At 43.4% G+C, this 16,502-nt stretch overlaps 1 protein-coding gene across 5 annotated transcripts in view; it reads left to right on the top strand.

Moving 5' to 3' along the window:
- Window positions 1-16,502, top strand: part of phldb1b (pleckstrin homology-like domain, family B, member 1b) — a 135,377-nt gene that overhangs the window by 2,630 nt on the left and 116,245 nt on the right. For 4 of the 5 annotated variants that reach the window (XM_034113246.1, XM_034113245.1, XM_034113244.1 and 1 more), the window contains exon 2: window positions 14,123-14,225. The exons of the other annotated variant lie outside the window; for it this stretch is intronic. In XM_034113246.1, coding sequence (XP_033969137.1) covers window positions 14,148-14,225 — 78 coding nt within the window. In that variant the 5' untranslated portion in view covers window positions 14,123-14,147. The remainder of the gene's footprint in view (window positions 1-14,122; window positions 14,226-16,502) is intronic. 5 annotated transcript variants of the gene reach the window in all.

Genomic DNA, 16,502 nt, shown 5'->3' with positions numbered 1-16,502 from the left:
CATTTCCCATTGACAACAACATTGTTTCTCCATCTACGTTTTTCATTTAGTGCACTTAGCTGAAAACATTTGCAAGTTTCCACTTTGTTTTTGGAGCACGAGATGATGGTGGGCTGCAGGAGTTCTCTCTGCAGGAGGCCGACCCCCTGCAGGGAACTGTAGCTCATTCATCATTACTGTTAATGATGCAGCCATCAGAATCATGTCATCACTGTCACAACTGACAATAGGTTACCATGGAGGACTGTAAGTTTAGATGCTGCGGGACAGAGAGGATGAGAGTGAATGGAGGGTCATCCACAGATCATGTTATTTCACTCTCACCTGTTAGGGCCAACTGTTGTTGTTGCCGTCCTCTGAGAGGTGACGCTTTTCCCGAGCAGTGTGTCAAACTGAGTGTGAGGAAGAAGAGTGAAAGGAAAGAAAACAAATCAAGACAGAAGTGAAAGGTTGTTCTCTTTAGTTGCCTCAATAAAGGAGCTTTTGTCTTCAGTTTGTTTTTTCAACTGCTTTGATGAAACTTGGAAGACCGGAGTTTAATATATTTCAAAGCGTAGCCAATTCACTGGTGGATGAAAGCATAATTTTTCTCTTATGAAAATAGCCTTGGTTGCGCTCTCCGAGGGCTGTTATAGTTTTGTTAAAGCATCCCTATTATGCTTTTTAGGGTTTTCCCTTTCCTGTAGTGTTTTATATAGGTTTATGTGCATGTAAATGGTCTGCAAAGGCTAAAATCCCAAAGTTCCCTCCAGCCTTGAATGCCTCCATTGGACTCCTTTGCTTACTTCCGCGACATAGTGACATCAATATGTAACATTTGTGCTTCTCTTGGCTAGCGCTCCAACACATTGTACGTGATAGGCTAAGGGGCGGGACATCCCTAAGTGGTTGACCAATCGCAACAGAGCTAACCAATAAGAGCAGACTGGGCTCTGGTTTCAGACAGAGGGGGAAAAGAGGTGATGCAGCTCAGGCAGTATGAGAAAAATAAAACGTTTTTTGAACATTAAAGCATGGAAACATGTCACAGTAGAGGCACTAAATACTAATATGAACCTGAAAATGATATGATCTTTAGATTAGGTGATATAATTGATCAGATAATCCTGTATTTTGGAATATATGTATACATGATGAGATGGTGCAGAAGAGATTTCCTACTGTATGTTCACTTATGCGCAGTTCGTACGTGCTCGGCTGAAGTCTTTGCGGTGTGTTCCAGTGCGACGTTGGCCAAGACGCAGGAGAACTCGCCGACGCAACAGTCGGCGTCGGCGTCGGCGTCGGCGTCGGCGAGTTCTCTGGTGACTGCCTGGTGTGTCTGGGCCTTTAGAGTTGGGACAAAAAGCAAGTCAAATTCAGCAGTGCCTCCTGCACAGTAGTGGGTTGAGAAGTTCTGTCTAAACTTTAAAGGAACCAACACTGACCTTTACACATGGGTGGATTGCAAGATAATGGGCCCCTGGGCACAGACATGTTAGCGGCCCCTCACTCTGTCTACATATACAAGACACCTACGATTAAATAGTTTACTTTTAGTCATTTTAAGTATCTTTGTCATTAATCTATTTGTAATAATTTTACATCTTTTTGTGGTGGTTTTGTAATCATTTTGCGATTTTACCCTGAGGGGTCTCTTTGTGGTAATTTTGTTATTTTAGATTTTCATGTAGTAATTTTGCGATGTGTTTGTGCCTCTTTGTAGTCAATTGTATTTCTGTGATGACTTTCATAAAACAAGGTATTACAATTGATCCTTTTCCTGGTATCTAAATTAAATATTTGTGCATTTATGAAAGGCATGACTGTTGTATCCTTCATTCTCATGCAAGGCAAAGTCCCTTGAAAGGACACCGAAGCGAAGTAAGGCCTTAAAACAAAAAACTGGAGTCTTTTTCTAGACTCTTAAATCATGTCACAAGCACGGAACACTTTCAATTGCAAAACTAAAAAGGTTTCGTGAAACTTAAAAGTTGATTTCTTTCTAAATTGGCTTATGAAGTGAAGTGAGTGTGGATCTTGAGTGTCAGGCAGAATGTATGAGGGGGGTGTGAAGAGAGTAACAAACAAAGATCCATCAATCCTGTGACTTAAGGCTACTTATCAGAAACTCATGAAGTTGCTTACACTGCGCACAAATGCCCAATTAGAGCTCTGGTACATGTATATCTAGCATCACATAGCCTTTGAAAATGGTTGTTTGGAGCACCATAACCTACATTAGAACCATGCAGGCATGGATTATACTTTTCGAAGGAACCATTTTGTGCTATTATGTACTGACCTGTCTGTATTCAGAGCAGAGAGAGATAGAGAGGATATTGGGTGAATTCTGTACCTGTGTGTGGAAATTCCTCAGTGTGAGCGTTCAAACAGCAGCAGGTCAGCAGCTCTTTGTTTGTCTCTCTCCTCACACCCCCCTCATACATTCTGTCTGACACTCAACATCAGTTCACTTCCTGAAACCCTTCCTTGCGATACATTTCAATCTTTGAAATTGAAAGTGCTCTTGACATGATTTTAGAGTCAGAGTCCAGTTTTTAGAGCTTTCTTTACTTCAGAGTCCTTTTAAGGAACTTCACCTTGCATGAGCATGAAGAATACAACAGATGTGCCTTTCATAAATGCACAAATATACAAATTAGATACCAAAATCTGTCAAAAGAAACTTCTAAAATAACCATTCTTATGTGACCTGTTGTAATGATGCTAATTTACTTTGTGGGATCATGGGAATTTGTGTCTACTCCACAATTGTAGAATTTCCTTAGGTTGAAAAATGTTTTGAAAAGATTACACAACTCAACAACAAATATCACATAGGTCTTTGTTTTGAGACGTTTTAAAAGCGAAAATAGTCACATATTATACCTTCATTAAAGAAACAGTGTCTCTTATGCACATCAAATGCTATAATCTTTGCAGAAAATAAAGTCATTTAGTTTAATCTAAATAGTTTATTATCAACCGTTTATTGGAATTAAATGCCATATGTGTTGCCACTGATTTCTCCTGTGAGTGTTGAAGCAGGTCACATGATCAACAGTAGGTGGCACTAGTATCCTTCTGTCCCCCTGCTCTCTGTCTCAAACACCACCATAAAGAAAATGCCTGCAGCTAAACTCAGTAATCCATCAGAACAGCAGCACTCCCAGACTTTTGTCTCCATAAACCCCTGCTGGCCGTCGTGAAAACACGGGAACAACATGTCAAGTTGAGAGATGGAGCATGACATGCAAATTGACGTGGAAGTTATTGTAGGAATTCTCAGTCACTCTGTGATAGTGTTGTTCAATGAGCTGTTTCTGTGGTGGCACACAACAGAGCCGCAGCTTCCTTCAGCATGGCCCCGGGGCCCGGGTGCAACATGTGGGAGTCTGATCCCCCACCCGTCAACTGCAAGCACATCCTGGCAAAAAATGATGACCCACTTCCTTCAAAAATCTTTACATTCCTCCCCCTCTGCCGGCCCTGAATCGCTGGGTAATTGAATGTGCATCCCGCGCAGATACGTCCGAGCTTTTTGTTGCCTGAGTGAGATACTCCAATCATCTCAAAGGATCAAGTCAGCGCCCATCGAAGGGCTTTGATGTTCATAATGAGCGCTTCCCTCAGCTCAGCCCTGCAGCGCTGCACACTGTATGTTTCTATAAAGGACCTGAATGGCTGCGTGGGTGCTGGTGTGGAGTATGGGGAGGAGGGAGCAGAACCAAATATGCTTTTCATTAAAGATGAAAGGAGAGAGAGCTTTTACTGTCTCTGACGTCTGTTTATGCTAAGTGGAAGGGTGTGTGTGTGTGTGTGTGTGTGTGTGTGTGTGTGTGTGTGTGTGTGTGTGTGTGTGTGTGTGTGTGTGTGTGTGTGTGTGTGTGTGTGTGTGTTCACATAAAAGATAAATGTACCTTTGACCCCCGGTGGTTTACCTGCAGGCTGGTCACACTGCATGTCTGGTGCTTTTTTACCGCTCCAACAAGGACATTTGAGGCTTATTGCCATGTCATGTTGCTTATCGTCTCTCCATGCAGACAGATCCATACAAAGGATCAAAGATGCACTTGTTGCTTCTTTTTGTATATTCCCTGCATGATTTCTTTAGCTGCTTAAGGCAATCTTGTTGTTGCGGGCTAAATACTGTGATGTGACACTGTCAGACTGCCTTGATTTAAGTTCATAGTTGAATATAATTCATTTATAATTGTGTCAGCTCTTTGATTTTGTATTAGTGTTAGTCCTGTGTTAAATGTCCATTCACCCATGAGATATGTGTTCTCGTCTCTTGTGAAACTAAAAGCTACATTTTGGTTTTGTTTATGTCATGTGATGTCACGTCTCTGAGTCACATGACCGTAAATCCAAAGTTTATTTGAACCCAAACCATGATCTTTTTTCTAAAACTAACCAAGTTGTGTTGCTTCGCTGAACCTCTGAACCGGGAATTGGATTGTTGAATTTCAAAATGGAACCTGGAATTGCAATGTGGAATTGGAACCTGGAATTGGAACATGGCCTTGGAATGATGAATTGGATATGAAGCCTGGATTGGGAACCTGAACTCGTCCTTTGTCTTTAGCACAAACTGTCAGCTGAGAAATCCAATTTGAATATATAGATCTACATCCATATTTGAAATGTGGAATTGAAACCTAGAATTGGAACCTGCAATTCGAATGTGGAATTCAAATTGGAACCTGGTCATTGGAATGTGGAATTTTAATTGGAACCTGGTCATTGGAATGTGGAATTGCAAATGGATGTCAAATTGTAACCAGGAATTGGGATTAGAACATTGACTTGAATGTGGAATTGGAACCCTGAATTGGATTAGAAATGGAACCTGGAGTTTGAATGTTAAACATAACCGGGAATTGGGCCACTGAGTCACATGACCTATGGCCAAAGTTTCTTTTAACCCAAACCATAATCTTTTTCCTTAAACTAGCCAAATTGTTTTTTTAGGTTTACTAACTGCAACGCAAGGGCCAATAAAAAAAAGGGACACTCTTCCAATGCACACACCAGCCAGGGCGTAAAGTCAGGGTATTAATGGCCCACTCCCTGCTTTGTATCCCATACCTCTGACCCTCTTGCTCGGACCATGGCATCTTTGAACTCAACCCTCATTCTAGGTTCAACTGCACACCTGTTCATTTCCGTGCATCTTGCAAGGCTGTGACGCTAATCTGGTGAAAAAATCTGTCGGCAGAAACATGAACCCCACAGCAAAACACTATAAAAGCATGGTTTATGGATGTCAATAGGAATCAAAGTATATTTTCAATAGAAGTGTGAACCAGCCACTATATCCTGTTGATGAAATACATAAATACTGATGCTATAGGAAGAACAGGAGTCATGTTGTCATTGTTGTAACATTGCTAAACAATTGGAAATAGTGGTCAGACATTGCAGTAGTGATTAACAATGCTATTGCAGCAGCTATCATCTGTGCATTTTAAAGTGTCTGCTAAGGAGACTTCCTAGCAGCTGCCATAACTAACATCAGTTTGACTACGCCACAGCCAGTCTTTGGTTGGGATGTTTTTCTCTGGTACAGCCCAGCTGTGTTATTTAGGCTGACAGAGAATGAGTATACTTTATATAAATCATGATGAATCCCACCCAGCCTTTTAGGAATGTTCAGCATTTACAGTTTGTCATATAATTCAAAAATAAGCTTTTCCAGATAGGGACATTTGCAGAACAACACATATACAGTACACAGATGCACACAGTGGTTTCAGCTGGAATTCAGGCTTTATGATATTATAGTGGAGACACTCTGGACCCAGATAAGAGGTAGGTTAGAGAGGAACCACTTTGATGAGAGTATGCATCTCTCCTTGGCTTCACAAAGTACTGTAGATTCTGAAAAACATTCTTACTTTAGCCCTTTTTTAAGCTATGTGAATCAGTTTTTTTAGTATTGTGAAAGTTTGATTTCACTTTTGTGTATCCATAACTCTGCAGAGTACAATCTGTTACATTGTGGATGTATATATTTGTGTGGCCCCATCCTTGAAATTGACCCTCTAAGGACATCGTATTCTATTTATGTAGATTTTCTCTAGCATAAAGCCAACATAGGGGTCACTGTCAATAAAATCTGCAAATGTTCTCTGATGGCAACAATCACATAAAACGTATGCGATCAATTCTTTAGTAACCCACACAATCCTGAACACACTAAATATTTGCATTAGTTTTTCTCCCACTGGTCCTGCCCTCAGCCCATAGACTTTTCATTGTGATGACGTCACAGATTATTAGAGTGGTAACTGACTGCACTACAAAGTGTCCTTCAAAGGTGTAAAAGACCTCTTTTATAATGAACTATGGAAAAATACTTTTTGGGCCACAGGGGGGTTTATCATTGCAATACCATTAGCTGGGAGACTTCTGTTCTGAAAACTAGTTCTGTTTCGTACCTAAGGGAAACCACTTCTACAGTTGTTTTAACCTTAACCATGATATTTTTCCAAACCTTACCTAGTAGTTTTGTTGCACAAACAGGGTTAGCACTGCATGGGCTTGCACATACTGATCGCTCCTGTTGCTAGACATCCATAGAAAAACGCTGGAAGATTCCCTAATAACTTTCCACAAGACATTATACGAGCAGAGGATACGTTGCACAGGGACATGCAACATCCTCCAGTGCAGTGGTTCTCAACTGGTGGGTCGCGACCCAAAAGTGGGTCGCGGACCCGTTTCGAGTGGGTCGCGGATGTGTGAGTGAAGAAAAAAAAGTTGGAAAAAAAAAATTGGATTTTCTTTTTTTCTTTTTTTTTGGGGGGAAAAAGTCAAACTTTTATTTTGAAGGCCCGATTTTCTTCTCAGAGTGTACCAGAATGCGTAGTTTATGTTAGTATTTCTAAAAATCTCCTGGGGGACAATCCCCCCAGACCCCCCTGCTGGGGTTGGGTTTCAGCATGTGTGCCTTTTTATATAGTTCAGCTTTGATTCCATCATCTCATTAAACCTTTTTTAAAAGCATACTTTAGTTCTGTGAAGGGATATAAGGGATATATGCACTGTACTTCACTTTTATTAATATTGTATGCTCAAAAGCGTATATATATATATTACAGCACGATTTTTTGTTGAATAGATTTGAGTGCTTCAAAATGTTGGGTCGCGATGTATTGACCAAGTAAAAAGTGGGTCCCGAGGCCTGACCAGTTGAGAACCACTGCTCCAGTGTATAGTCTCTTGTCAAAACTGGGCGGAGTTGCGCAGCGGGCTGTGCGTTTGATCATCAGATCAAGGGAGCGTTGGGGAACTCCAGTTCGAAACCCGCTCCCGCCGCCACTGCGTCAGGCCGTTGTGTCCTTGGGCAAGACACTTCACCCGAATTTGCTCCTGTGGGTATTGTCCACAGTACATGTATGATATTAATGTGTACTTGTAAAGCGCCTTGATGACTTTGAGGTGTGAAGATGGGCGGTGTGGCGCAGTGGGCTGTGCATTGATCATCAGATCAAGGGGGCGAAACCCGCCGCCGCTGCGTCTGTAAAGCCGTTGTGTCCTTGGGCAAGACACTTCACCTGAATTTGCTCCTGTGGGTATTGTCCACAGTACATGACCGTTACATGTATGTATGTGTAATGTGTATCTGTAAAGCGCTTTGGGTCATGGAAAAAGCGCTATAATAAATATAAGGAATTATTAAAACTCCCAAATCTAATGTGACTCACAAACAGGTGACAAAAAAAAAATATATATGTTAATAGGTAGACTAACATTACAGAGGATGTTTTCATACAGGGCACAGAGTAGATGATGTAGTTGGATCAGTTGACTTGGACATAACTGATAGCGAGCTGTTTGAGAGTCTGAGCAAAGACCCGCAACATGAAATTCGACCCTTGGTCAGTTTGAATAATCTTTGGCAACCCAAACACGGAGAAAAACTTAACCAGGGCTTTGACCACACTCGGAGCAGTGATGTTACGCAGCGGTATCGCTTCAGGAAACCGTGTTGTAGCACACATAATGGTAAGCAGAAACTTATGGCCGGATTTACTACGCGGGAAGGGGCCAGCACAGTCCACGATCACCCGCTCAAAAGGTTCACCTACAGCCGGGATGGGATACAACGGCGCAGGTGGGATCGTTTGATTAGGCTTCCCTGCAACCTGGCCCACATGGCACGTTTTACAATACTGCACCACATCCCTCTTCAGACCAGGCCAGAAGAAGTGGTGCAACACCCGGTCATAGGTTTTATTAACACCAAGGTGGCCAGCAAGCTGATGATCATGAGCCAAACTTAAGATGTCACGGCGATATTTCGACGGGACCACCACTTGCGTTACCACACTCCAATCATCACCTGGTGACGCAAATAGCGGTGTCCATTTACGCATGAGCACCCCGTTTTTGACAAAGTACCCCCGAGAGCCAGTGACGCCTTCCGATACCGCATCCTCCAACAGCAATGACAATTCTGCATCCGCTTTTTGGTCACACACCAGCTGTTGACGTGCCACAGGCACAGCACCGAGGCTTAACGTATCCGTTTTCCCACCCTCACGCCGCAGGGGAGGGTCACTGATTGACAAGTCTAATTCTGTAGCCATAAAACTGTCAGACAGGTCCACATCATCGCTAACCTCAGCTCTACATTTAGACTTGGCGCGGGTGACGGCACAGGCGGAAAATAGGTTTGAATACTCTTGGACCAACCTCGGATCTGAATAATCCCCCACAGGAACCTCCGGCTTAACGAGTACTCTGCCACCGGCCAAATCATTCCCCAAGATCAAATCTACCCCCTCAATGGGAAAACATGACCGAACCCCGATAATCACCAGACCTGTGACCAGGTCTGACTCAAGATGAATATAATGCAAGGGTGATCCTGCATATTGCATCCCAAACCCCCTCACAAGAACGCTGGAATTCACAGCAGACTCCTCCGAGAGAGGCAACACCCCACTCACGATAAAAGACTGTGATGCCGTTGTATCCCTTAAAATGGTTACTGGAACCCTGTTGTTCTTCCCCAGTAAAGACACCATTCCCTGCATGAGAAACGGAGCAAAGACTTCCAGTTCTGACCTAGGAGGCCCCGGCTTAGAAGTACTGACAAAGGCGACCGTCTTTACAGGCTTCTTCTCGTCCCGCAAAGCATAACAATTCGCAACAATATGACCTCTCTTCTTGCAGAAGTAACACACTGGGCTATCCCTAGGTCCCCAATTCATCACCTCCCCCGGCTTTTCCTCAACATTTCCTGACCTGCTGGCCTGCAATGGCACGTTAGCGGAGCCTGAGCTTTCCCTGACCCTGTTGTCACCAAACCGGGCCTGCGCGCTACCCCTCTCACCGAAGACAGACTTGTGAGTGAGAACATACTCGTCAGCCAAAACCGCAGCATCTGACAGTTTTATGGGTTTTTGCTCATTAATATATGTGGCTACTCTGTCAGGCAAACAGTTTTTAAATTCTTCCATGAGCATCAACGTTCTCAGGTCCTCTAGAGACTTTACCCCCGTCGACGAGCACCATCGATCAAACAGTCCCTCTTTCTCACGGGCGAATTCCACATAAGCTTGAGAATCATTATTTTTAAAACTACGAAACCTCTGACGATATGCCTCTGGCACCAGCTCATAGGCTGCTCATAATCCAGGCTAACCTCGTCAGACAATGCAGCATACACCTCCTGTGCTTTTCCTGTGAGAACGCACTGCAGCATAACGGTCCACATGTTCCTAGGCCATTTCAAGGTTGTCGCAACCCGTTCGAAAATAATAAAATAATTATCAATGTCTCTCTCATGAAACACTGGGATAAATCGAGCATATTTACCCACATCAAACTCATGTGATTGTGCAGGCAACTGCTGAGCCTGGTGCGACAAGGTCAGTTCCAGCTCCTTTAAACGTACAATACGCTTGGTCTCCTCCTCTAACTTCCTAATTTCAAGGTTACCGTCAATCTCTTTCTCCTTAATTGCCAGCCTGCGCATCTCTAGCTGAAGCTGAAGCTCGGCCATTTTCGGAGAGACCTCTGTCTCCTCGTCTTTGGAAAAATAATCAACGCCCACTTCTTCCGACAACACTTCCTGATCTATTAGCGCAGCCAACAGCTGTTCCTTAATGACCTGCTTCTTGCTGTGTTTACTAATCGCAACGTCAAACCTGCCAGCGATTTGCTCCAGTTGCGGTTTATTACACGCGTCCAACCTCCCCCGAGTCGGATCACTAACAAACTCCTCTAAGTCAAAATCCATAGCATAATTTATCCAAGATAAACTCACCCCAAAAAAACCAACACTGATACCAGTTAGGCTACCACTCAAGCAACTCTACACTGCACACACAAGAAAACACACACGCTGTCAAGGGCTATACTACACAAGTAGCACTACTCACTAAACTGGCACCTGCCCGAGACAGCCTTTGAACGAGCCCCCATATGTTACGACCCGCCCCCTAATCTGTGGTAGTGGCTCGTGGGGAGACCCGCAACATAAAAGAAAACACACAAAAAAAACAGTACTTAATAGCGATAATTTATTTGATGTACAGCCGTTACTCACATAAGCCATCCGGCAAACGAACGAGGTCTGGAGGACTGGCTAAAAGAAACAAAAAGAAGGAGGGGGGCCCGAGCCAACCACACCACGGGCCGTAGGACCCAGAGCTTCCCTCCCCTAACCAGAAATCCAACCAAAACCCTATGGGAAACAAAATAAAGCCACGAAAACTAGACTACCAGGTCCTCCAGGCTACACATCAAAACACCAGCAGCAATAGGCGCGTTCACACCGGAGTACTTTTCCCCGTACTTTTCCCGTTTAGTTCCGTTAGTACCCCTTATGTTGCGTTCACACCAAAAAGAGTACTTGCCGGGAACTTTTACCCCCATTTTTAGTGCCTGCTAGAGAGGTGGTACCACAAAAGTACCAACAAAGTACCAATTTCTATTGGCTGGGCGAATTGCAAACCACGCCCCGTAAAACTCTGAAAAGTTTTGTGAAGCCGCCATTGTATTTGTGGCATTAGCATTATTAGCATTAGCCCCGCGCACCAACGGAGAGAGAATAACTTATGGCAACACAAACAAAAACATGGGAGTGGTGGAGTGATGAGGAGGTGTCGGCGTTCTGGCGATTTACTCGGAAGGCTTCAGTAGAAGCTGCTGGGAGTCCCAGCAGCTTCTACTGAAGCCAGTCCCCAACTCCGGGGACTTCCGGCCGGGGACTTCCGGCCGGGGACTTCCAGCCGGGGACTTCGGGCGGCACTATACGCCGTGAAGTTGTTTGCGGCCTGCCAGTAAACCCAAAGCAGAAGAAGACGAAGTGACGTCAGCGGCTCATTTGCGTAATCTTCCCTCAGGGAACTTATTCCGGTGTGAACGTGATCTGTACTTAGTGCCCTGGGGTACTAAGTGCCGGCACTAAGTACGGCAAAGTACTTGGTGTGAAAGCGGCTAATGGGATCCATAGCTCAAAAACAGCAGAGAGATCATCCAAAGAACAGAGTCTTCCGGCATTAGGATAGGTGACCGATCCTTCTCCTCCAGTCTCTCCTTATAACCCGGCTGAGTGGAATTTAGGAACACCTGGGCAGAGGCGGAGCCAGGGGCAGACCAGGTGCACCTGCGCAGCAGGGAGACAGAAAATACAACAAGGAGGGGAGCACGTAACACTTGTGTAAATCATATTCATGCATAGTCAATATTGTCAACCCACCTGAGTGATGTGCAGCGCTCTACACCACCATCAATATAACAACAAATTAGGTCTTTTGAGTACCTGCATATTTTCATGTTCTTTTACACATGTACAAATGTTGATAGTTACTTTTTGGCCTGATCCATTTATATAAAAACCTGTCTGAAAATGAGCTGATCAGATTTTGGCCACTTTACGATGTCATAACGATTTTTGGGTTGTGTAACCATTAGCCAATAACCAACCAAGGTAACACCCCCCCCACCTTATCACCTGAATCTCCTCCTAGAGCACCAATAGGCGCGTTCACACCGGAGTACTTTTCCCCGTACTTTTCGCGTTTAGTTCCATTAGTACCCCTTATGTCGCGTTCACACCAAAAAGAGCACTTAATCTCGGGAACTTTTACCCCCATTTTTTGTGCCTGCTGAGAGATGGTACTTTCCTGGGGGTAAAAAGTGCCCCAGTTCTGATTGGCTGGGCGAATTGCAAACCACGCCCTGTAAAACTCTGAAATGTTTTGTAGAGCCGCCATTTTATTATCCTCGCATTAGCATTATTAGCATTAGCATTCGCCCAGTGCACAAACGCAGAGAGACTAACTTATGGCAACACAAAATAAAACATGGGAGCGGTGGAGATGAGGAGGTGTCGGCGTTCTGGCGATTTACTCGGAAGGCTTCAGTAGAATCTGCTGGGAGTCCCAGCAGCTTCTACTGAAGCCAGTCCCCAACTCCGGGGACTTCCGGCCGGGGACTCCAGGTGGCAGTATACGCCGTGAAGTTGTTTGCGGCCTGCCAGTAAACCCAAAGCAGAAGAAGAAGAAGTGACGTCAGCGGCTCATTTGCGTAATCTTCCCTCAGGGAATTTATTCCGGTGTGAACGCGATCTGTACTAAGTGCCCTGGGGTAATAAGTGCCGGGGCACTGAGTGCCGGCACTGAGTACGGCAAAGTACTTGGTGTGAACGCGGCTATTGTGTTCTTTTTAACCAAATATCTCTCAGAGGGGCGTGGGGAGTAGCTCCTTATTTTCGTCTAAAGTAACAGACAGAGAATCAGCACTTTTGAAACAGGGCTGAAACAGAGGGGATTATGGGATGTTACAATGATCTGTTTGGTATTTCAAGCCAAACACTTCAGAGAAATGTTTTGTATATATCTGAGACCTATAATATATTGATGAAAAACAGTATGGAACCTTTAAATTATACATGTACTTGGAGTAGCATGTAACTTGGAACAGAATGTAAATTAGAATAATTATTTCATCTTTTTTTATTGATTTTCACTTATATCAAAACAGAACAGGGCACATGCAAATGCAGATGTGTAATTACATTTGTACCACAAATCAAAATCAAAATGTCATTACAGTACATATAATGTGCAAGCACATATACACGCACATACAAATATATATATACATATTCATACACACCCACAGAGATGCACTTAAATAAATAAAATAAAAATAAACAGTAAATAAAAGGGAAGGCCGGGGGGGGGGGGGGGCTTCATGCAGTCAGACTGGCACAGGGGAGTTTGTTAAAATAGTCCAGGAAAGGCTGCCAGAGCTTGTAGTATTTGTTAACACATCCCTGGCTACGATACCTCAGCTCGTAAATTAGAATAAACCAGCGTAGAATCGACCTCACGCTGGTGAGTTGAACATGTAGGAAAATATGACTCACAGTAGTTCCACTGTGAGAGAATAAATGCACTTGTTTCCACTCTTTTTCACAACCTTGTTTACCTTCCAGTCATGTTTAAGGTGAACATTTCTGCAGCTATTTATGAACAACGCAGCATTTCTTTATCCAAAAGAATGAGCGCCTTGTGTCAGCGGGTTGGGGCGAGGCTGACCGGGCAGGAACACCTCAGAGAGAGAGGGAGAGAGAGGCATATGTTAAGGTGTGTGTGTGTGTGTGTGTGTGTGTGTGTGTGTGTGTGTGTGTGTGTGTGTGTGTGTGTGTGTGTGTGTGTGTGTGTGTGTGTGTGTGTGTGTGTGTGTGTGTGTGTGTGTGTGTGTGTGTGTGTGTGTGTGTGTGTGTGTGTGTGTGTTGTGTGTGTGTGTGTGTGTGTGTGTGTGTGTGTGTGTGTGTGTGTGTGTGTGTTGGTGTGTGTGTGTGTGTGTTGTGTGTGTGTTGTGTGTGTGTGCGCGCGTGTGTGTGTGTGTGTAATGGCAAGAAAGAGAAAGGGAGTGAAAGAGAGAGAGGGAGGGGACTAGCAGCAGCAGACAGTGTGTGTCAGCAGCCACATGGCTTTAGCCCAGTGTGTGTTATGACAGCGAGAGACAGTGTGTGTGTGTGTGTGTGTTCAGAAGAGGCAGTGAGTGAGAGACCCTTACGACAAAACAGAGAGAGAGGAGGGGGGGGACACAACAAAGAAAGGAGCTTCCTCTTTGGATCCTAGTCAGAGTTTTGTATTTTTCTCTGCAGCAGTTTATGCACCCATCTCGTCTTTATGAGCAGCAGCAGTGTGTTTAGTGCTGTGGTGTTACTGGACCACCCCACCCAACACACCCACCCACCACTCCATCAGGTAAAGTAGACACTTGACACATTTAATATAAAAGGCAGTTTTCACAGTGTTCCATGTTCTGAGCTTGTGTGTGTGTTTGTGTGACAGACAGTTTGATCATAGAGTTAATACATGTTATTTCCAATGCATGTATCATATAGAAGCTTCTCATATTGTCAAACAGAACCAAATGTTACAGAATAGGCACATCATTTGGTTAAAAGGCAACAAAATGAGTTTCTGTGATACATTTTTGAATAACAATTACTCAATTAATACGTTACTAACGCTTGATAAGTTATGGAGGTGGCTAATGTGCTGTACATTTTTTTATCCTATTGTATTTTTGCCCTAGTTAGAGTGACATTTGGTTACGTTGTCCAGTGGTTTGATACAGTGTAATAACTATGAGTGCTACTATCATTGACTAAATAAATGAGGTCATGAGAATAGGGTTGGTAGTTTTGATTGGAGGACGTACAGTATATGAAATGTTCCATACCCATACTGCATACTGTATGTGTTTTTACTATGATAAACCAAGAATGTATCCATTCAAATGTGTCAAACCTTAAAAATAACCATGCTGCTTAATCAGAAATCATCCATAGAAGATTAGCATTGTATTTGTCCTGGGTGGGATCTTCTGGATGTTTCTTCAGTATGTCCTTTGTTATCAGTAGCAGACACAATAGTGCAGGCTGTGCTGGTCAGGTGGATTCTGCTTACTGTAATGACGTAGATCGTTGAATTTCAATACAATGTTTGTGATATCAACTTGATGTTAGCATAGTTTTAGCTTGTTATGCTAGCTATGTGAGCAAAATAACATGTCTGCTTTGTTTGTTAATGTTGATGGTATTACTTTAGAATAACTGATATTCTCATTGATGTTAAATGATGGTGGCATCCATAAGTAGAAATACATTTTTAATCAACACCGGTTCACCTGCAACCAGGAGAAATTAGTTTTAGCAAAACTCTAATGATTGCTAACATTAGCCACAGTTAGCTAGTTGTCATATTGCATATACAGTAGCAGCTACACCATTTACTGCAATGGTTCTGAAACATTCTCTGACCATAAACCACCTAACCATAAATTCCAGCCTGGAACTTGTGTGGATTTTCTTGCTAGAAATAACACCGCTCAGCAGCTCAACTCGGAAAGGTTCTTCTGACTATGGGCTTTCTTTAGGGAACTAGCAAAAATCCCTTTGCGTTTGGCTAATGCTAATGTGCCATGTTGTTAAGTTCAAACTTTGTCACATTTTCACTTCCAACTAAATAATTTTCAGAAAATATTTTAATTATTACAGCTAATTTTTATTTTTTTATGTGTAGCCTAAATGTAAAAAATAACTTTAAATATGACATATTTTTGTTTCAAATGAAGGACTATGGTCAATTGGAGTATGAGTACTAAAATCTAGGAATCACTGCCAAATTGTATTAAATTGAGATTTGGAACTTTGATTTTATTAAACTTGTCTTATGTCTTAAAACATTACATATTCCCGTTTTAAACAATCCATATCCTAATTTTGAATTTAGCCATAAGCACCTTATAATCACTTAACCCTCGACCTGTTGCTGTACCTGGAGGAAAGACGTTGGAGATTTAAGGGAAAACTGCAAAGCATGGGCATATGAGTGTCAGTCAAATAATCTCTGGCTCTTCCCACCCCCCTGAAACATTGGCTGCTTTATAGGCCGAGTGAGAGAGAGACCCATACAGGGTTCATTGTTGTTTGAACCTCCCGACCAAAGCAGAGCTGGGCCACATTTTTCGGGCGCTTGGCAGAGAAAACGGCTGTGCAGAGTTCCCAGACCGCAGCAACTCTCCAGCTAGTGATAATAAATCCTTTGTTATGTGAGCTCATTCTGTTGAGAGCATAATCAGGCCAGCACAGAGGCACTCTATCTAGAGCCCCCCCCTACTCCATCACCCTCAACCCAACACTCAACATCCACCCAGACCCGTTCTCTCACTGGCTCCCCTGTGTTTGCTCTTAATGCCTCCTCTGGGTGCCACTTCTGCTGTTAGCGATACTGTCGACCTTGGATGTCACAGATTTTCCTGGAACGAGACGACCTTGTAGGATTTTAATAAGCTTGTAATTTCAGAGCATTATTGCTGCTTAGTGTAAGAGCCATGGGAAATGAATGAAAAGGAAAATGAGCAATTAGCTGGCAGGTGGTTGGTGCTAAATGTGGAGTAGGAGTCAGAGATACATCAATTTAATTTGCATCAGATGCTCTCAGTTTCTACATCAGGGTCCGGGTGGAGATTATATA

The sequence above is a fragment of the Trematomus bernacchii genome, unplaced genomic scaffold (assembly GCF_902827165.1).
Source record: "Trematomus bernacchii unplaced genomic scaffold, fTreBer1.1, whole genome shotgun sequence".
NCBI classification, from domain to species: Eukaryota; Metazoa; Chordata; class Actinopteri; order Perciformes; family Nototheniidae; genus Trematomus; species Trematomus bernacchii.
This window is presented reverse-complemented; position numbering and strand designations above follow the sequence as displayed.